The sequence below is a fragment of the Rhinoderma darwinii genome, chromosome 6, assembly GCF_050947455.1.
Source record: "Rhinoderma darwinii isolate aRhiDar2 chromosome 6, aRhiDar2.hap1, whole genome shotgun sequence".
NCBI classification, from domain to species: domain Eukaryota; kingdom Metazoa; phylum Chordata; class Amphibia; order Anura; family Rhinodermatidae; genus Rhinoderma; species Rhinoderma darwinii.
In genome coordinates, this window is record NC_134692.1 from 120,345,293 (window position 1) to 120,367,207 (window position 21,915).

General features: G+C 40.3%; 2 protein-coding genes across 6 annotated transcripts in view; one reads left to right on the top strand and one right to left on the bottom strand.

Moving 5' to 3' along the window:
- Window positions 1-21,915, top strand: part of GPRC5B (G protein-coupled receptor class C group 5 member B) — a 76,547-nt gene that overhangs the window by 42,134 nt on the left and 12,498 nt on the right. Inside the window, exon 4 of one of the 3 annotated variants that reach the window (XM_075830187.1) lies at window positions 2,790-9,078. The exons of the other annotated variants lie outside the window; for them this stretch is intronic. Within the exon in view, the coding sequence (XP_075686302.1) occupies window positions 2,790-2,834 (45 nt within the window). The 3' untranslated portion in view covers window positions 2,835-9,078. Of the gene's footprint in view, window positions 1-2,789; window positions 9,079-21,915 lie in introns of those variants that run through there. 3 annotated transcript variants of the gene reach the window in all.
- Window positions 14,169-21,915, bottom strand: part of IQCK (IQ motif containing K) — a 98,735-nt gene continuing 90,988 nt past the window's right edge. The window contains exon 9 of one of the 3 annotated variants that reach the window (XM_075830188.1): window positions 14,169-16,366. In XM_075830188.1, the coding sequence (XP_075686303.1) occupies window positions 16,257-16,366 (110 nt within the window). In that variant the 3' untranslated portion in view covers window positions 14,169-16,256. The remainder of the gene's footprint in view (window positions 16,367-21,915) is intronic. The other 2 variants (XM_075830190.1, XM_075830191.1) reach the window with 2 other exon arrangements.

Below are 21,915 nucleotides of genomic sequence, written 5' to 3' on the forward strand. Positions count from 1 at the left end.
ACTACAAGCTCTACCATTTCTAAACTACTGTAAAGGGATTATCCAGGATTAGAAAAACATGTCTGCTTTCTTCCAAAAACAGCACCACACCTGTCCACAGGTTGTGTGTGGTATTGCAGCTCAGCCCCATTCACTTCAATGGAACGCAATTGCAATACCAGACACAACAGGTGTTCTGTAAGAAGGCGGCTATATTTTTGAAATCTTGGACAACCCCTTCAAAGCTCTGAAAGTACAAAGATGACCACCAACCTTACTATTACTAAACAATATGGAGAAATAGTATTTGAAAAGTTTCAGTAGAGTAAAAAAGAGCTACCACAGTTGTTGTACAAAAGCCCCTCTAAAAAACATGTTTCTTAAGAACTCATGAATGTAGTCATTGCTTCAAGTTACAAGCCTGAACCTTGCAGTGCCTCTGCCCCAGTGCCCCTATGGCAACACTTCCTGTTCTGCGGTCTGGCAGTTCAAAGCTAACATAGGATCATTGTGTGTATCACAATCTAATTATGCACACATACCTGCCATGATATTAAAGATATATTCCCATTCTAGGCATTTATGACATATCCAGAGGATATGACATAAATCTCTGATAGGTGCGGGTCCCAACTCTGGGACCGTCACCTATCAAGAGAACATGGTTCTGCCAACCTGTGAATATGCCATGTATGCCTAAGATGAAAATATCCCCTTAATATTGTTGTTAAAAAAACTTTTTGCATTTGCCTATTTCACTAAAGGGCCTTTTATATAACAGTTCTGGTGGTAGTCCTTTAAAATGTGATCAGCGATTTCATGACAATGTCTTAGTCTATCACGCCTTTTGAAGCTGCAAAGTTCTGTCTACATAGCTTTATTTTATTGAAGTAGATAAATAATGAATTCCCAACTGCATTTACGTAGAAAGTTAATGTCAGCCCTGTGCGATGCACTATTCATTATGGATGGAATGGATTTATCTGTTGCTCCAAGTCAAGGTCACATTACAAGCCGTGTCTACAACTGAGTGCATCAAATGATAGCTATAATGGAATATTACTATGTTATGTATTTATTACAGTGATTAACTGGCTGCACTGGAAAAAAATTGGATTTTTAATTTTAAATTGCAAATCTAGAAGGGAGCGATGATATGTTGTGCTGGAGAAAAATGCAGCGTCCAGATTTTATTGCATTAGTGCTGCCGTCCTCAGCTCCACCATTAAACCCCCATCTAAGATGACCTTAGACACAAAGATTTGGCCTTTAAATGTTCTAGTATTGGTCTGGACTGACTGGATTAGCCAAGTTAACAGTAAAGGTCCTTTTACACGGGCCAATTATCGGGCAAACGAGCGTTCATACCATTTATGCAGCCTAAAATATTATCGTTGTCGGCAGCACATCTTCCAGTGCAAACAGGGAGATGCTCTGCCGACATGATAGAAATGTATGGGGACGAGCGATCGAAGTAACTAGTGCTCGTCCCCATACTAGCTCCAAGCGCCAATCAATGAGCTTTCTCGTTGATAGGCGCTCGTTTACACCGCCCACGTCGGGCCGTGTAAGAGGACCCTTATTAGTCTAGGACCACCTAAAAATGTACACTCCAGTCAAAAGCTGAATATCCAGGTTTTTGCTTAGATTGGAGGCACCCATACCACCACCAATGTTAGAATTACCTGGTCTTTGCCAATTCAGAGATCCATGAGGGTCTTCCTGCCGGTCAGTCTTGCAGCCTGGCTACCCGCTTAGATCCTGGGCAGTGGTTGTCTTGACTCGCCCAGGAAGCATGCTGCAGGAGTGGCCAGTAAAAAGACTCATATGGATCTCCAGATTGGCGAGGATGAGGTAAGTATAACCTGGGTAATTCAGATTTTCCGTTTTTTTCCTGGAGGCAATTATTTTCAACACCACTTTGTATGTAATTTGCACTTTTAAGAAAATTGGCATGAATCTATATTGCTTGCTTAGGGTTAGACACTATATCATACACTATAAAACTAATAACTGTCCACCATAGGGCAAGCAAAAGATTGATGCTAACAGTGCTGTAGGACTGGCCGTATAATTATAATAATTTATTTGTTTGGGCATAGGTGAGCCAATCACTAAATTTTTAGGAATAGATATTGGGCAGAGAATATTAGAAAGTACTAAGATGTTTTTGAAAGATTTTTAGTACTTTTTAAATTCTACAAGGTTAGGTTTGTCCCTATAAAGCTCTGTTCCTCTGATATCTCTGATGAAATGCTGGACCCTAACGGTCTTTATGGGGCTCCATTATTTCAATATTGTCCACAAATTTTAGTGGCTGCCTAAAATTCAATGAAAATCTGTCAGAAGAATGCAGGCTGCCGTTTATGGCAGCCTGTGTTCTGCCTATTGAACAGCAGATGGAGTCTGATATAAAACAGTGTGTGTCTGCTGACAGGGAAGATGCAAGGAATTCTTTGCGGCTTCCTTGCTTTATTATCGAAACACAATTACCCTAACATATATATATGAGGAAATTGCTGTTTATACAAATGTATATTATATTAATGTAGTAAAATATGCCAGCACATTACACAGTGGCCATAGTCATAATTTCTTAATGATTATGTAGAATGATAAAATTTAGCTCTTGTGGACAATTTTTGGGAGGACACTCATCCCAAATGTATGTGACGAGAACAGTACCTCTCGCTGGGCACCTATAGAACATATAAAGGGTTTATCATACGCTCAATGCTAATGCTTATATCTGCACAGCTTGACATAGAGGTCAGGATTCTCAGCTATCCATTTGTTGTCCTTATTTCCAGATCCCAACTGCTCCTCCAAGTTACACTGGACGACATCTTTGGTGAAATGCATATAGGTTCCAGAGTGACAGGTTTTCACCCTCTGGCCCTGTCTTTGTGAGGGAGGATTCAGTAGCAGGACACAGCCACACAACACTCAAGAGCTCTGGTAATCCTATCTAATAGGGTTTATCCATACGTGAACAGCTGCGAACTCTTGAAATAACTACTAAAGAAGGATATTATCACCGTAACTCCAAGTTGCTCCACACACCCAACAAGATTCACTTTTACAGAACATCAACTGCTTTAAGATGGACAATGCCACTTGTCAGTGAATGAACACGACCCTGGTGGCTTATTGTGTGCTCGGCCTGTAAATCTTAATTCTAAATCCCAGCCATCGTCGCGGCTCTTCGGAAATATCAAATGGATTTCCATGGCTTATAAATTTAGGACGTTATATTGAACCATGATGAGGAATCCCACTGATGTATAAGAAAGGCCTTATTGCTGTATAGAAGATATATATGTGTCTTGCAAGACTGTACAAAACTGTATTATGCTCCTTGCTGTGGCGCTCCATAGTGTCTTGTGTTGAACTGATCACATTGCAGTAACTATTTACCATATGTAAGGGACAGGTCTTCTGTAAGAATTGCAAAATTAAAATGCTAAATTTGTTAATCTAGTTTTTAATGTCCCCCTGCATTGTAGGAGCTCAGCTAAGCTGTTAGGATGTGTCAACAAACTTGTTAGCTGTTTTTTTTATACCAATCAGCAGAATTGTGAATGCAGCTCTGGGCTATAATACAAAATCAGTACAAAATAATTATATAGTTACTACATTTTCTACATAGATTTTATCTATATATAAGCTGCAACAATGTGCTTAAAGGGGTTTTCCATGAAGTTATATTGATGGCCTGCTCATTGGGGTTACACTTTGATGACCTGTCCTAGGTACAGACCATCGATATAAATTCCTGAAAAACTTCTTGGTGAGAATATGGACGTACCCTTTAAGTATAGCACTAAGACTCGGACATTTATAAGACAACATCATTTTCTAATTACATAAAACTAAAATGTAAATTTATTTCAGATGGGTAGTAGTTTGTAAAATCAATCCATATGAACTATAGCAATAAAGTGAACTCCCATCTACAAATAATATGAGCCAAATAAATCTTTGACTGGCCCTCTTCCATCAAGTTGCTAAAAATTATATTCAGTTGTTTCTTAGTTATATCTGTTTCTGGAAAATCACAGCAACCACCAATATGGCTACCATTGTAAGAGTTGGCACCCAGCTTACTTTTGCCTAGTAATGTAGAGAAATACCAGCAGGGGATGTATAGCTGCATAATAAGGCACGTTTGCCATTCAGGAATTTAAAAAAAAATGAACGCCAACCCTTGCAGTGATGGGTATATTGGTTGTATAACCCAATATAATTTTTAGCAATTTCATGGAAGAGGACAACTCTAGATTTTATACTGACTGTTGATTTTATGATTTAAGGTGGTAATGCTCCTTAAGATTTTTGTGTTAATAATTTAACATTAGGACAAGAGTTTCTGAATGTTATCACTACTGTAAATAATCTAATTTTCTGTTACGAGCCAATTGGTATAGTAGGAGCTATGTCAAATAGATATTTTTAATGTAAAATGTAAGTATGATGATAAATTGGACAGATTATGTAGCTTTTGTAGATTAACAACTAATGATAGGTCAGGAGCCTACATAGTCAAGAAGATGATTTAATTGCAAAAATAAAAATGTGCCCCTCTCCTTGTGCTGGTTCTCACCATCCCACACTGGCACCCCCAACCCTTGGAGAAGAGAAGGGCAGCATGAGCAGGCCAGAAACACCCATTTGGAAATAGGATGGTGCCAAGCTAACCTCAGACCATCCTGCCCATGGGGTCCTATATGCTCTTGTTTGCAGGTATAACCACCTAAAACTGACATCAATACCTACTATAATACCAACCTATATAATCCCAAAAAATACATCTAAGAAACAAAGTTCAGAACTTCTGCTGTGACCTACATAACATGCCAAGTGGATATAAGCAAATAAATAGAGGAATCTCCCTGGAGGAGTAGTTGTATGTATTGGGGGAGGGGGTCGAGGGGATGTATTAAATCTGTTTTACATCTCGTCATCATTTACACTCTCATAATCTTCCTGCAGCCTGTTTTTATTTTATTTTTTACCATGGTTTTATCACATTGAAGTCACACATTGCTTTCCGATCATTAAATTCACACATGGTCACTCATTCTCCCTGCGTTCCTATGAAGAATATAGTAGTGGATTGTATGTCAGTTTCATATTTCTCCATTGTGAGATGTTTTCTTTTGGCAGGAAATTAGTTGCCAAGGGCACGGAAAAGCTTTTGCAGTTAAGGGACTGAAGTGAACTGTATCATGTGCTAGTGAACGTCCAAAAAAATGTTGGGAGAAGGGAGGGTTAAATAGATCCTACACTGCCTTGAACAGAACACTACAAGTGACCATGGACAAAGAGAAGGTCCAACTTTGGAGTCGGTTCATATTGATCCTGTACTACAAACATACGTTGGAATCAGGATAGGGGGCAACTTACACCCTGCCCAAGTCTGCCTTCTCTCACCGGTTGCAAAGCTTGTGAGGGAAAGGGATTGATGTTGGAGGACGTCCGAGATGTCTCATTAAAAGATTGCTCCATTCATCAGATGAATGTTGGCCAATTCCAGCCGGATCAGTTGACAATCTCACGTATATGGGGCAGCCAGACAATAGCCGACGTGGTGGATTGCAGCATTCCAGATCCTTTGTTCCTCATGGAGATAAGCAATTCTATAGGTGTCTGGCAACGGCTCATCTCCCTCCCCTTATTGAAATAAACATGCATGCTCAACTAATCTATCCATGTTTTTTTAGGGAGGATTCAGGAGGTGAAGTGCTGAAAGCTGGCCATAGATATGACATATTTGTTAGCACATCCAATTTTTGTGGGATCTGCCACCATCCTAATGTCTATAGGTGTCCAAACACATTAGAGTAATGTCTGTGGATCCACCAACAATCTAATGTGTATAAAGACCTCCCGGTTGTCCCTCGATAGCTTGGCTGAGCCAAGCGAGCATGTTTTTGGGCAGGTCATGGTAGATAGCTGACAGTTATATTATGTGTATGACCCGCTTATGGTTTGCACATTTCACCTAAATTGGATGGTTCTGACAATAAATATGACATGTCTATGGCTAGCTAGCATGAGTGATCTTATTCAGCTTCCCTTCCCCCTAAATAGTAATTCTGTGATATTCTGCAATGATAAGAATCCTCTTTTATAGCTTGAGTTTTCTTATAATAACCGGGAGAGACACCGGAAATTCAATTTCTCCAGAAGACCCTTCAGCAGTAGAGGTTTTTTTCAGACAACTTGCATCTGCAGATGATTCTGATAAAAAAAAATATATTGAGCAATTTACACAATTTCACAATATATTCTTATAGAGTTATTTAAAGTTGAACTTTACATTTGTATCCAGGTTCTGTTCACAGTTGCGTTTGAGGTTTAGAGCCTCAGTGGCATATTCTATCAGATTTGACAGGAGGAATGGACTTTGTGCATTGCTTTATAACGAAATCCTGATGGACCCCATTGTAAGTCAATGGGGTCAGTCGGGCACCAGTGGTATTCGTCGTACGACTGATTCGGCAGAGCATCGTGGTTTTCATTATGAGCATAGCCTAATACAGAAGACTCTTATTGTACCACAAAAAAGGGATTTTTTTTCTTTGAAAGTGTTTGTCTGGTTTTAGAGAACATTCGAGGAGGGACAGGGCGTCGTGACTTGTTTTTACAGATGCAAGTACAAGGGATCAATTATGAAAACAGCAAAAATAAAAAGGTCAGAAGACAGACTTGATAATCGCTATTAAAGTCTTATTAAAGGCTATAGAAACCTTTGCACACTTTTTTTTTTTTTTTAATAAAACATTTTATTATCGGATATTACACAACTTTTTTATTTTTAAAAAAAATTATATTTTGTTGAGATACGGATTTTATGTATCTTGGATAAATAGAAGCTGTATCCCTCACTCAAAATGAATTTGTCAGGTCAGCGGGACTGACGGCTTCGGTGAAAGCGGGACCTGCGTGTCTCTGATATGCAGGATCCACGTGTTATCGATCACATCTATGTTCGTGAACACGCAAAGACAAGCAGGTCTCACTGTCACCAAAGCCGTCAGTCCCGCTGACCTGACGGATTCGGTTTTGAGAGCAAGATACAGCTTCTATGTATAGCTGAATAGCGTGGTAACAGCAGCTCATTGACTATGGAGCTTTAGGTTACAGTCACACACGGCAGAATTTGTTGCAGAAATTTCTGCAAATGAAAATCTGTTACATTTATCTGAATGTGGTTATTTCTATGTAGTCCAGGATACATAGAAGCTGTATGTCAAAAAGTAAAAAAAAATGTGCAAAGGTTTAAGCTTCTAAATGATCGAATGATCCCACCAGCTACATAAAAGGGAGAACTGGGCAATCAGAGTCAGTTTTATTTTTTTTAAAAACTCACTCCCTAGGGTTTGCGCACAATGGAAAACACGGAAGACATTATCCACCCTGGCTTACCAAATTTTTGTCAGATAGAAGTCTGTTATCGGCCATATCGTTTGCGTAAATTTTACAAAGGATGGTCTGCAAAAATGGCCAAAATAAATTATTTTGGACGACTTTCTTTTATTTGTATAACCAACTTTATACTTAAGAAAAAAACTGGCGCTACTCGGATTCCACAAATGTTATCGTGCCACTTGAGCCATGGCATCATATGACACCGGTAGTCATCCAGATATACATTACCCCTTTTAAAACTAGAGGCTGTATATCGGATGTACCCCGAAAAAAATATTTCTTGGACATTGGAACAAGAACGGAATTTGGCTATTATATAGCCGTATTCAAATTATGATATGACTGCACAAATGTGGATGCCTTAGAAAGGATTGATAAACCCTGCCACCCATGTACATTAATGGCCGTAAATTTAGTAGCACTTAAATCTATCCAAAGATGATGACATTGCTTGCACTATAATTTACTTGTTGGTCAGTGCCTACATTTTAAATTAACTATAGCTCCATATTACAGAAATTATGACAGGAGGAACAGAGATTTGGGGCTCATGTATTGAAAATGTAGTTTGTGTCATGATGTCACAAAAAATGTTGGCATTTTAACGGCGGAAACTTTGTCTGGCAGGGCTAGCCCGTGATACAGGAACACGATTTAACTTAGCTCCATCTATAAAGGGGTTGTCTGTGACTTGGAGTGTTTTAAAATAACCCTGGGAACCGTTAGGAAATTAAAAAAACAACAACTTTATAATATACTTACCTCTGTTTCCCACCATCTGGTGTTAGGACTAGGCCAAAGTAATGTTTTGTCCATAGTGAGATAATGTTATGTAACCGAATCATCCAGTGGCTTCCGGGGAGCCATTGGTCAACAAGCTCACGTGATATAGTCATGCGACCACGGGATGTTACGTCACTATGAACTACATGTCACTGTGCAATTCTTCCGGTCACATTTTTCTACAGTGGAAATATTGACACATGAAACCCAACGAGTCAATTATTTTAGTGGACAAAAATCTATAAACCATGGTAAAAAAAAAAACGAAAAATGGCTGCTTAAAGTATACCAATTAGGGTATGTTCACACGAGGTCATTACGTCCGTCATGTTTTCAGTACGAGGCAGTTGTCCGGCAGCGAGGAAAGAACTCCTAGCGTCGTACATAACTATGATGCTAGGAGCCCGGCTCCCTGCACTGTGCTCGGTCCGGCACTTGCGGCCGAAATACGTCCGTCAATTACGGACGTAATGACCTCGTGTGAACATACCCTTATACTTGCTCAATTGCACCTCATTTATTGAAACTAACAAAAAAAACTTTTTTTTTGCCAATAGAAACCAATCGCAGTTCAGCTTTAATTTTATTTGAACGTTTCAAGAAATGAAAGATGAGCTCCGAGTTTTGATAAATGAGGTCCATGGATACAAAAATCAACAGAGCCAATACTCTAAACCAAACATCTATTCACATTGAGATTCAATACAAAAGTGGTTGCCTAATATTTACCAACAGTCCAAATCTTTGCAGGACAGTCTCGTAATCTGTACCTGAATAGGAAAGTTTCATTTAAAGGGGCATTCCAAAGTTTGGAAGTGTTCCCAGTAGTGATTGGGCAGGGCTTAAAGGGGGTTTCCAGTCCTAAGAAATTAATGGCCTATCCTCAGGATAGGCCATCAATATCTCATTGGTCGGGGCCCGACTCCGGGAACCCCGCCGATCAACTCTTTTGAAGGGGCCACAGCGCTCGTACAAGCGCTGCTTCCCCTTCATTTCCTTTACTGCTCACACTTGTAGCAGCGGTTCACAATATCTCTCCAATTCACAGTGTGGGCAGTAAAGGAAATAAAGGGAACTTCGCTTGTACCAGCACTGCGGCCCCTTCAAAAGAGTTGATCGGCAGGGGTGCCGGGAGTCGGGCCCCGGCTGATGAGCTATTGATGGCCTATCGCGAAGATAGGCCATCAATTTCTTTGGACTGGAAAACCCCTTTAACATTTTGGATTTGGGATTTAAATTTTGTTAAGTGTAAAACTTTGAATGGAAAAGGATGAGATCAATTTAATTGTTTTGTTCTATGGAAAATATGTACCACATTCATAAGCTTAGAATGTGAAGTTATGGAAATTGTGTATACATAGATATGTGGTTTTGTGATTACCCATGATCAGTCATGTTTCTTGGAATTTAATTACAGTCTATGGTTAAAAAGTGGAACATTGCACTAAATTCTGCGTTCATAAATGAGAAAGCAATGAACTAGAATTAGATTCCTAAAAGTCATGACTGCTTGCCTGCGATTTACGTTGCATGATTGCATATTACAAATCTTTCCATGTAGCATTGGCCATATCCTTCTGTAGTATATTCTATACACTGGCTTCAAGGGCAGACTCCTTTGTACATAATACATTTCAGTTTTCGGTTGTTGATTTCCTATCAAATAATGGTTTTATGTATTTGTACATTATTTTGCAATGTAATGTATTATTATTAGCCCATAGCACTGTTGTTACATCATCTGTCCTGCGATTCGGAGGGGAGCCATTGACAGGTAGAGTTCTTGTCCTGCTCTTTCACCCTGCCATCTGTTTAGCTGGTTGGCAGAAGCAGTTTCCTGCACCTACCATACTCTGGTTCTGGGGGCTTTATGGCCGCACTGCTGGTTCAAAGCTGTATGCTAATTCAAGGTGTTGTATAAGATTTTTCCAGAGACAGCGCCACTCTTGTCTATGGACTGTATCTGGTATTGCAGGTCTAACCTTATTGACTTGAAGGGGGCTGAGCTGCAATACCTTGGACTGCCCATGGACCAGAGTGCTGCTGTTTCTGTAAAAAAAATTCTGTCATGTTCTCCTTATAAAAAGACTTAGTATTGCAATATTTCAGCTTTCTATATTACTATTAAGTGGCAGTTTGTGATCAGATGACAATTGTTTTTTTTATTAAAGATTTGAGTGGGCTTTTCGAGGTAATAGATCAATAATTTCCCGCCATATAAGTTATAAAGGATTGGCGCATTTATTGATATAATTGGAAAGTCCGTTGATTTCATTGGGGTTCTGTGTAATGCTGCTTCAGTGCCAGGTTCCAATGCTGATAAAAGTTTGTGGTCAGTTTACCTAGTAAGAGTATGTAGGTTGTTCAAACTAGACAAAACTGTTTAATAGGACCTTTCCAAACATACTATATGATATTTTACATTGATAACCCCCTTACAGGATAGCAAAACGGCATCTAGCGTCAGGCTACACAAATAGCCACAATGTGAGAATTTTTCACCGGAATTTTCCATTAACATCAGATATATGATGTAGTAGCAGAATATGAAGTGGAAGCCAAAGTATGGGTCTCAACTGACAGAATACCAAATGGCAGGCAGCAAATCTGAGCGAGACCAAGCCTTTGCTTTAACAATTTAGGGGTATCACGTAGAAGCTTCTATTGGACAGTAAAACGCTCTTCTAGTAGATGTGATTCTGCTGCAAAAAACGCAAGTAAGAGAAAAATAAATAGTTATACTTACCCAGAGTTCCCTGCTTCTTCTCCAGTTCGACCTCCTGGGATGACGTTTCAACCCATGTGACCGCTGCAGCCAATCACATGGCCTGCAACGTCATCCCAGGAGGTCGTACTACGCACAGAAGAGAGGGAGGGGATAAGTATAAACGTTTTGGGGGAGTTTTTCGGCGCTGCTTTCCGCAGCGGAAATTCCGCCCACAAAAATAAAACACAATGTGGTGCGGTTTTTCAGACGACATGAACACGCTGTGTGTGTCCCTACCCTAAAGAGAATTTTCTGTAAAAGCATCGCTACAGCTCCCATAGTGGTAGTCACCTTGCTTTCTTAGATTTCCGAGTAGTAAACACGTGTAGCTATGAAGTGATAGGTCATCCTCTGCCTTATCTAGGCAGATTTCCTGTCCGGGAGCTGTAATGGAGGCTATATTGATTGTTACCAAATTTTCCCAGAAAATGATATAACTAAGAAACGGCTAAATAAAATTTGCATCTTCAGGTGATTTAAATAAGTGCCCAAAAGGTCCCTCTGCCCCATATGAGGAGACCCATATTATTAAACACGAGTGATAGTTGGGGGTCCTGTTACAAATTGTGCATTTGGACCCAGGAGCTATAAGTTACGCCACTGCCTACGCTGGAAAAGTTGTCTTGTGACTAAGGCTTAATGCACATGACTGTGCCCGTAATTACGACCCGTAATTATGGGCACGGCCGGCCGTGCTCCCGTTATAAAGTATAGGAGCATGGTCCGTAAATTAAAAAAATAGGACATGTCCTATTTTTTTCGGCAGGTTTTCTACGGCACGGATACCCTCCCATTGACCATAGATATGAATGGGCCCGTAATTACGGGCAATTTTATGGTGGTGTGCATGGGGCCTAAACCTGACAAATAACATATAGGAAACAGTAATTAACTTACAGCTGACACGTTTCCTGGTGTTGAAAGAAAAGGACTGTGGAGATAACAGCCACAAGTTGCTACAGTGTAGAGACCATACTGTAGCTATAAATACATGGGGCACAAAACTTTTTACAATTTTCCATTATATAAGAGCCATTTAAAGAGGTTCAACCAGTTTAGCAAATATATTAGGCCTGCTTCACACAGCCTTGTTTGGTCTGTGAGATATGGACCGTATGTCAGCTGCATTTCCCGGATAGAACAAAATTCAGAGAGCCGGACTCCTAGAATCATAATCATCCATGCTGCTGTGAATATTGCCCCATACTGTAATCACGTTTTCAGTACAGGACAGTAGCCCCGCGAGGAGTCAGTGACTTACAGCATCATAGGTAACTACGATGCTAGGAGTCCAGCTCCCTGAACTGTGTTCGTTCTAGGAAATACGGACGACATACGGTCCGTGTCTCGCGGACTGAACCCGGCCTTGTGAAGCAGGCCTTAGACTGATAGAAACAAACCAAACTGCCTATGTTTTAGAAATGACCGCATTATGCCAGTTTCTGCTTTTCCATACTGCTACAGGACTGGGATAGGTGTTGAATGCAAATTGTTGCAGGCTAAAGCTCTTGATATCAGATGAGCTTTATATATAAAGTAAAATGTTGCTACTCTGACGACCAAGAGTCCAGAAGTCCTTCTAGCCCAGCCTCAGATACAATTAACCGAAAATTGCCACTGGTCCAGTCTCTTCAACATCTAAAGGTTGGAGACCAGTGATCCAGAATGTGTATATAATCACATTAATCGTTTTGGTTGTCTTTATTGTAGCATGGTTTAGTTGGATGGATAGATAAAATAATTGCTATGGAAATATAACATTTGTTAGATGGCTGGAAACCAACAGTCCGACCAACCTGCATGAACATGGCAGTAGATTAATGTTATAACCAGACAATTGCTGTTTTTGTCTTTGATCCTTGTAAATTGTAGTCTTCAAACGCCACAAGCAGAATGAAAACAGTTATTGGATTATTTGATCTAATAATGTAGCTACCTTTCATCTCAGTATAAACAAAAAAATCACTTGTATGCCATTTCTTCCTAGTTAAAGTGGTTGCACAGGATTAGGGGAAAAAAAGGGTCTGCTTTTTTATACCAGAAAAAGTACCACACTTATCACTGGCCAGGGTCTGGTATTGGAGTTCCTTCTCACCAAAGAGAATGGGGCTGACCTGCAATACCAAACATAGCCCATGGTTAAGAGTGGCGCTGTTCCTGGAAAAAAAAGGAGACATGTTAAAGGGTTTTCTGCAATAGCCAATTCCTTATTATATGCCAGCTTTTGAGGATGGACTGGCCACTTTGCTAGCTATAGCCAAGAGTACTTATGGATGACGTCAATGGTTGCACTATCATGCTTTCTATGCACTTCAGTGCCATACTGACATTGAGCTTCCACAGTTGATTATGGAGGTTTCCCAGTATTAGATACTCCAGCCATCAGCTTGTCTAAGGACAATCTGCATTACAAGAGGAAGTTCTTCAAGCTGGAAACCCCTTTCATAAAAATCTAAGAGCCAAAATAATCTTTTAGGCCTCATGCACACGACCGTAGCCGTGTGCACGGCCGTGATTTTCGGGTCGGCCGGCAGCGGACTGTCAGCCGCGGGACGCCCGCAAATCGTACGACATGCACATGGCCGCCGTCATTGTTTTCAATGAGCCCGGACCGCAGAAGATGTCCGTAATAGGACATGCCCGTTCTTTCTGCGGTGCGGGTTCCCGGGCCGTGCAAAGACCGCAAAAACTACGGTCGTGTGCATGGCCCCATAGAAAAGAATGGGGCCGCAATTCTCCCGTGGATTTTCGGGGGAATTGCGGCCGCAAAAACACGTTCGTGTTGTGCATGGGGCCTTATTCTCAAGTGGTTGATGAGTCCCGTTTGTTGTTGGCAGTCATGTTACAATGCTCCTAAATATATGATCACAGTTAATATGAATGGTAGTGTAGGCAGATGTCACCCATAACAGATAGTACCAGTCTGTTGCCCGTGTGTGGCATGCCCTTGTTTTATAACTACACAGACTGATCTCTTTTTATTTTTGCATCTATAAAAATGACAAAATGGTTTGTTTTTGATAGAGATATATTTATTACCTGCATACTTGGGTGTTTTCTATTGTATTATTTTGCTGCTGATTGTTAACTTACTGATATTCCTTTAAGTCTGATTGAATTTGCTGACAATCATAGATCTTTCTGTAATATGATGATCCTATTCATAGCAAAAAAAGCATTAAAAGGTTGTATAGTATGGGAAATGTTTTATTTTCAATATGCTGTTAACAAAAATAAAAACTTTACCATTATTCTGTTTGTGGTTCTCTTTATACAATTATAATGGCTGAAAATATGTCAAAAGTAATTAAAAATCAAAGTCTTTTATAAATGGGCCAAACAATTAAATACATTTGGCTTTTGCCGTTCTCAGCACATTATACAGTTAATTACAGTATCATTAATGAATTTTATGTCTGGAAGAGGGAACATTGGGAAACTAGAGGGTATACTGTTAAAAAGATGTATTTCAGTTTTACGCTTCAGTAACTCTTCCATTCCTTTATCTTATGATGCCAGGTTTCCCAAAAAAATGAGGTTTATAATGGAACAATTAATAAAAAATAATATAACAATTAATAAAACAGTGAAATTCCAGTGATGCGAAATTATCAAGAATTATAGATTAATAGATGGATATATAAAAAAAGTAAATAAAAATTACTTTTGAGTATACAGATACTCCTTGGAGACATGTAACCTAGTGAAAGTTAGTGAAGAGCCCCAATTAACCGCTCCCTAAGCCTAAATTTAGACGTGGGTGACATTCCCGCCATGGATTCCCAGTGGATTTACAGCAAATTTGTGGCAAAAATCCATGGTGGATTTAGGGCAGATCTCACTCTTTGCATTGCACAATGTGAATTCCTCGTAAAAAAAAAAATTGCAGCAAAACTGCGACGTGACGTGGATTTGAAGGTCTGCAGGATGCCATCAAATCCACAGAAGATATGTGAATAGGGTTTTCTAAAATCTCATTCACTAACATTATACTACAAATTCATGTTTCTCCAGATCTGAACTGCCTTAATGAACTCCCCTTAAAGCCTAAAAATTCACTTAAAAAGGACCTGTCACCTGTCCTGATATGTCTGTTTAAGTAAATATTTGTATTCCCATGAAATAACAATTCCGGGGCCCCTTTTCTGAGCACTCTGCACTGCGTCATCCTCTTTTATTCCTCTTGGATATTGGTCAATTTATGACTACAATTCCAGGGTCAATAATAGAGGAACAACACCGATACACCCGCATTGTCAGACATGCCAGGAAGCTCCTTAAAGGGTAACAAACTTCTGACAAGTTATAGTACCATGTCAGAAGTTTCGATTGGTGGGGGTCCGAGCACTGAGACCCCCACCAATTGCTAAAATAAAGTGGCAGAAGCGTCTTTTTCCGGAAAGCCGATGTAGCGGTGTACAGGCTCATAGACTTTCTATTGAGTCCATACACCGCTACATCAATTTCCAAAAAAAGCGGAATAGAAACAAGGCGGCGAAGCGCTCACACGAGAGCTTCTGCAGCTCCGTTTTAGCAATTGGTGTGGGTCTCAGTGCTCGGACCCCCACCAATCAAAACTTCTGACATGTCACTATAACTTGTCCGAAGTTTGTTGAATGTTTAGTTACCCTTTAAATCCAATATCCCCCCACCTTCCTTTCTCAAGCAAGAGACCAGGTAGCTGGAGATATTGCGAGTTGACTGGTGGGGTCCTTACACTTAGTTTGGTCTGTGCTTGCTTATGACTTAAAAATAACCTGATCATTTTTTTTGTGATTAACAAACTTGTGGCTGTTCAGAGTAAAAACAATAAGTTATTAACCAAGCCTATACACTATTAGAATAATCAGAGAAATAATCTGACAAAGCTGCATCTACAGACATGCCGCTGTGCCTGTATAAACATTGAAGCTTGAAGAAACATTTGTTCTGCTGCTCAATGGGGTTGATCAGTTGATCCCCCACCGATCGCACATAAACGGTCTATCCTAATGAAAGGCCATCTATGTGTTTTCTCAGAAATCCCTTTTGACCCCTATATATCATTGTGGGATTATGAGACTGGGGGTAAACTGCAGTGAAACTGTGATTTTGAGGTTTTAAATTAAGAAGACTTTAAAATGTATTATTCTTTTGATAAGACGAGTCGTCCTTTTTGCTCAGTTTTCTGTGTCTAGTTTTATGAGATTCCAGATTATCATGCAGTTTTGTTCTAGACTACCTAAACTGGCAAATTATTAGATACCAGATTAGTGGATTTTTCCTGTGAATAGTAGTGGAATGTCCAATGTACTTATATGACTATATCTATATTCTGAGGAGTTGGTGACACCACGTCAAAGGAGATTTTGGCATAACTTGGTGTAGTTTCTGTGTCGTCCAGATCTTCCAGTTCTTTTTCCACTGCAAAAGAGACAGGAAAACAAACAACGATCATGTTTACGTCTTTAGATTTGAGATTATTCTCTAGTTAAAAAGTTAAAATGGTTTTATTGAGGCCGGAACTTGAAGAACAAAATAAACAGGACGTCTTGTACCAGAGGCACAATTATCAACTGACAAAACCTCCTCGTATATCGTAAAGCCAGCTCTGGTATCTTGCTGAGACGGTGTACACATTGGAATAATGACCACGTCATGGTTGACGACAAACTAAACAGTTAAGTAAATGATGTGGAAGAGGCAGACAATACAAGAGCCTTCTAAACATTAAACTTTAGACAAGGTCAACAATGGAAATCCATATGTGCTAAGCGTTGTAAATGGTAGCTAAGCATCCTCTCAGTAATTCAATACTTTGCTTTGGCAACACAAATCATAATTACAGATCTCCAATCACTAATTCCTGCTGGTGTACAAAATAAGTTAGTCCATGCAGTGGTTTCCATAAAGAGATATGATAACATGGTAGGACAAATTGTATTGTAATGTTTAATGGTCAAAAGGCTTTTATTAAAAAGGGTCTAAACATTGATGGTCTATCCTTACTACACACCATCAATGCATGATCGGTGGTGGCCCCACACCGATCAGAAGAATGAAGGGGCTGTGGTGCTCCAGTGGGGGTTGCGTCCCCTTCATTGTTCACACAAGCACAGTCCTGTACATATGAGTGTGGATGTGCCTGGTATTGCAGTTTAGTCCCGTTCACTTATATGAAATGCCAGACAGGCTGCCCGTACGAACGAGACGTTGTGCCTGTGTTAACATTGATGAGGACGCAACCCCTAAATCTGGTAATCAGTGGGGGGAGGGGGGGTCCCACCGATCAATCATTGACAGCCCATCCTAAGTACAGCTTAGATCAACATTTTGTTTCTAGAAAAGTATTTTAAGTTAGAAGGCTCTAAAGCTGACCATACACAGTAGATGAAACCTGCCAATTTCAGCAAGGATGGCCGACGTTCTAATATGAATGGGGGCAGTCCCCCGTTGTCAGAGGAAAGAACTATTGTCATATTAGGTTTCAACATACTCGATCCTTTGTTCCCACAAGAGATAAATATAGAAGATAAACTGCTGCCAGATGCTTAACCCCCTCTCCTTGTTGAAAGAAACATGCATGTTTATGCGTAGGTTGGGAGAAATTGCTTTAAGGGAAACGAGCGATAGCTACCTAATGTGTATGGCCACCAGAACTCAGTCTGTGACTTCCTCGTTACACGTTCCCCATATTAGATCAGAACTCCAATTTCATTTCATGTGTGGAATGTGGGAAGAAAGTGAAGCACCTGAAGAAAACCTACACAACCATGGGGAGAACATACAAACGCCACGCCGATGGTGTCAGATTCAAACCCATGACCCTGTTGCTGCAAGCTAACACTGCTAATCACACAGCGACCAGAATGCTTTTTAAGAGAACCTGTTACCTCTCCTGACATATCTGTTTTTAGTAAATAATAGTATTCCCCATGAAATAATTCTGGAGCATCTTTTCTTAGAACTCTACATTGTGCCGTTCCTCCGTTATTACTCCGACAAATTTATGAATAAATTGTCAACTGGGTGTTACCAGTTGGGGGGGTGTCCCTAAACGGACTGAGACTGTCCAATCAGTGCTGACAGAGTGAGACTGTTTAGGGATACACCCCTTTGACAAGGGGAATGGTAACACCCAGTTGTGACTTTATTCCTAATATTCTAGAAGGAATAACTGAAGAACGGAACAACGCAGAGCTCTGAGGAAAAATGTTCCAGAATTGTTATTTTACGGGGAATACTGTTTAAGTATTTACTACAATAGACATGTCATGAGAGGTGACAGTCCTCTTTAATTAAATTGGTAACAAAATTTATTGTCAAGGAAATTTGTCTACGTAATTGTAGAAAGAATACCACAAATATATTTAATTCTGATACACATCCAAAAGCTAATACTGATGTCTATAAATGGCTGGCAGCTCCACCAGTGCGGTCACCTAGAAAAATAAAGAACTATCTGTAAAACTGGTTTCTCACTACAGCGAGGTTGGAAATATAATGTTCAAGAAACAACTAAATGAACTGCCTTATGGTCAATTCAACCTAAGCTTTGTGGAGAATACTGAATGCACTTTAAGGGCATGACCACACATGGCGGAATTCCTCCGCAACTGTCCGCATCAATGCCGCACAGAATCTGCGTTGCAGATTCTGCAGCGGATCTGCACAAAATGTGCAGAAAATTGATGCGGACTGGCCGCTGCGGACTGCAGGAAAAGTGCTTCTCTTCTCCCTATTCAGTGCAGGATAGAGAGAAGGGACAGCACTTTCCCTAGTGAAAGTCAAAGAAATTCATACTTACCGCCCGTTGTCTTGGTGACGCGTCCTTCTTTCGGCATCCGGCCCGACCTCCCTGGATGACGCTCCAGTCCATGTGACCGCTGCAGCCTGTGCTTGGCCTGTGATTGGCTGCAGCCGTCACTTACACTGAAACGTCATCCTGGGAGGCCGGACTGGAGACAGACGCAGGGAGTTCTCGGTAAGTATGAACTTATATGTTTTTTTACAGATACATGTATATTGAGATCGGTAGTCACTGTCCCGGGTGCAGAAACAGTTACTGCCGATCGCGTAACTCTTTCAGCACCCTGGACAGTGACTATTTACAGACGTCTCCTAGCAACGCTCCCGTCATTACGGGAGCCCCATTGACTTCCTCAGTCTGGCTGTAGACCTAGAAATACATAGGTCCAGCCAGAATGAAGAAATGTCATGGTAGTAAAAACAATACGCTCCGCAGCACACATAAGATCTGCGGACTTCATTGCGGAATTTTGACTCTCCATTGAAGTCAATGGAGAAATTCCGCCATGAGTCCGCAACCAGTCCGCCACTGCTCCGCAACAGACAGAGCATGCTGCGGACAACAAATTCCGCTCCGCAGCCTATGCTCCGCAGCGGAATTGTACGCATCGTGTAAACGAACACTGCTAAATTAAAGTGAAAGTCAATGGAGAAACGGCTCCGCTGCGGATTAACGCTGCGGAGTGTCCGCAGCGGAATTTAAGTGAAATTCCGCTATGTGTGAACCCGCCCTAACAGTGTATTAGCTGTACACAAGACTTTACATATAATGTTTATTGTGCTTATATTTTAAGGGCTTGTCTGGAAACTACTTTTTAAATATCTTATATGGGAATTTCAAGTTAATAGAGGAGCGTTGCCCATTTGAAGTCTCAAACAATTATCCGAAACAGAGAGCGGCTGCAAAAAAGCGTCTCTGATGGATCTGGCATCTCCGTACATTACACAAACAGCCCATTGATTTCAATGGACACCGTGTACTGCTCCATTTTCTCTGTGGCGATGCTGGAGGGGAATTGAACCCGAGCTTCTGGGTTTTGCTGCACATTAGAGATGATCCCACCAGTCTTCTGTGATCAGCTTTCTAACAAATAGCGATTGTTCAAAGTGAACATTAATCCATCTGAATTTTAAGATAATTTGCAAAGGATCTTTGGGCATCTGATCTTTTTATCTAGCGTATTAGTATACTATAATTCCTAGTAAATTTGACCACTCATGGACAGTCTGAAGCAGACAATCAGGTGCAATTATTAACTCTTTAAAGTGTACCTATAAAGATACCCTCATGGATCAACAGGGCATATCAGCCCTAACAACTTTGCCCAATATATAATTTGCCAATACTTTGTTGTTTCTTAGTTCCTCCGCCCACTGTCCCCCGTCATACGGGCTAGTCCACAGTAACATCATCTTCATTGTGTGCTCATTACCTAGGAGTTTCCATATCCTGCGAAGTGAGAAACTGAATATGGTTTTACATTCCTCCCTGCACACTCTCGATGGTAGTGTACAATATATATTACTACCGCGTGCTCCCCCTCGCTAGAGAGATACAGTGGCTCTTGGAAGAAATGAGAGAAAAAAGAAACCATAGTCCCGATTGCTTGGATTCTCAGGTCCCCCTTCCATATAATGCATTCAATATATTATATGTAAGTGCCAAATTCCCAGATTATTTTTTTACAATGAGGGTATGTTCACACCCACTGTTTTCAGACGTAATTCGGGCGTTTTACGCCTCGAATTACGGCTCAAAAAACGACTCTATTACGCCTACAAACATCTGCCCATTGCTTTCAATGGGTTTTACGGTGTTCTGTTCCTACGAGGTGTTATTTTACGCATCGCTGTCAAAATACGGCGCGTAAAAAGAAGTGCATGTCACTTCTTGGGACGTTTTTGGAGCCGTTTTTCATTGACTCCATTGAAAAACAGCTCCAATAACGTCCGTAAAATACGCTGCGAAAAACGCGAGTAGTTACAAAAACGTCTGAAAATCAGGAGCTGTTTTCGCCTGAAAACAGCTCCGTATTTTCAGACGTATTTTGCTAAGCCGTGTGAACATACCCTGAGTGTTCATCTTCCATTATAATAAAGTAGTCCGCTTAATATATTTTTTTGATAAGCAGGAAATTCGATACCATTTGCATTACGATGTCGAGGATTTTACATATAATAATCCAGATGGAAATGCCCACTATCTTCAGCCAAGAAAAGTAAGATATACAATATGGTCAGTGTTAAAATTATCTTCGTATTGGGTACGCAAAGTTACCAGAATCAAGATTCATTTTCCGTAACTAAAGTTGGAGGTAAAAACAACCAAGCAAACATTAAACATGTGCTGGCCAACCATGGCCTAGTTATGCATCTTGACCCAAAGGTAACGCTACAAAAACCCCTCTAATTCTAAAACTTACAAAACTTCCAAAATGTTACCTTTCAGCTCCAACAGAGGAGAGATTTGAGCCAAATGTCAGATATCTAGCACCACTACAGTATCTTTTTTGAACTAGCCAGCTACTAATAGATTGAAACACTAGTACTTGCTATCTTTCTCCACAGTACTCATCATATGAACCATTTAAAATAATAACTCATTAGAGTTATTAAATTAACTTTTTCCAAGGAATGTTATACTAAATGTAAATTAAAAATACAAAATAAAATATGTCACGTGTGGAGAATAAGCTAGACCACTTACTGGTGGAAGAGGACCACCTCAGTGGGGTGTTACTCCATATTAGATAGTGATACGTTAAAACGTCTGGAGCATGAGTTAAATTCAAGAGGGTTAAAGAATCCAGGATCTTTACCCTTCCAGCGTCAGTCTGACAGAACATTCCCAGCTGTCGCTGTCACATTAAACTCCAAGTGTCTCAAACATATTTAGGAAAAGATGATATCTCGTATGGAATTCTAGCAACGTGTCATATCAATCGACACTTGTAACCACTCTTTGATTATAACAGACCCAAATTACAGTGCATTTTGCTATGCGTAATCCATATGCAGAGTCATGGAAGCTTTGTAGTAATCCATGGCACTGTAAGATAATTCAGTTTTTAGGTTACAAGGCTTAGGGGCTATAGACAGCAGGGTAGGTACCGTTAATAGAGATGGTCCTTGCTCATAGTCAACAGCCGCTTCTGTTGGGGCTC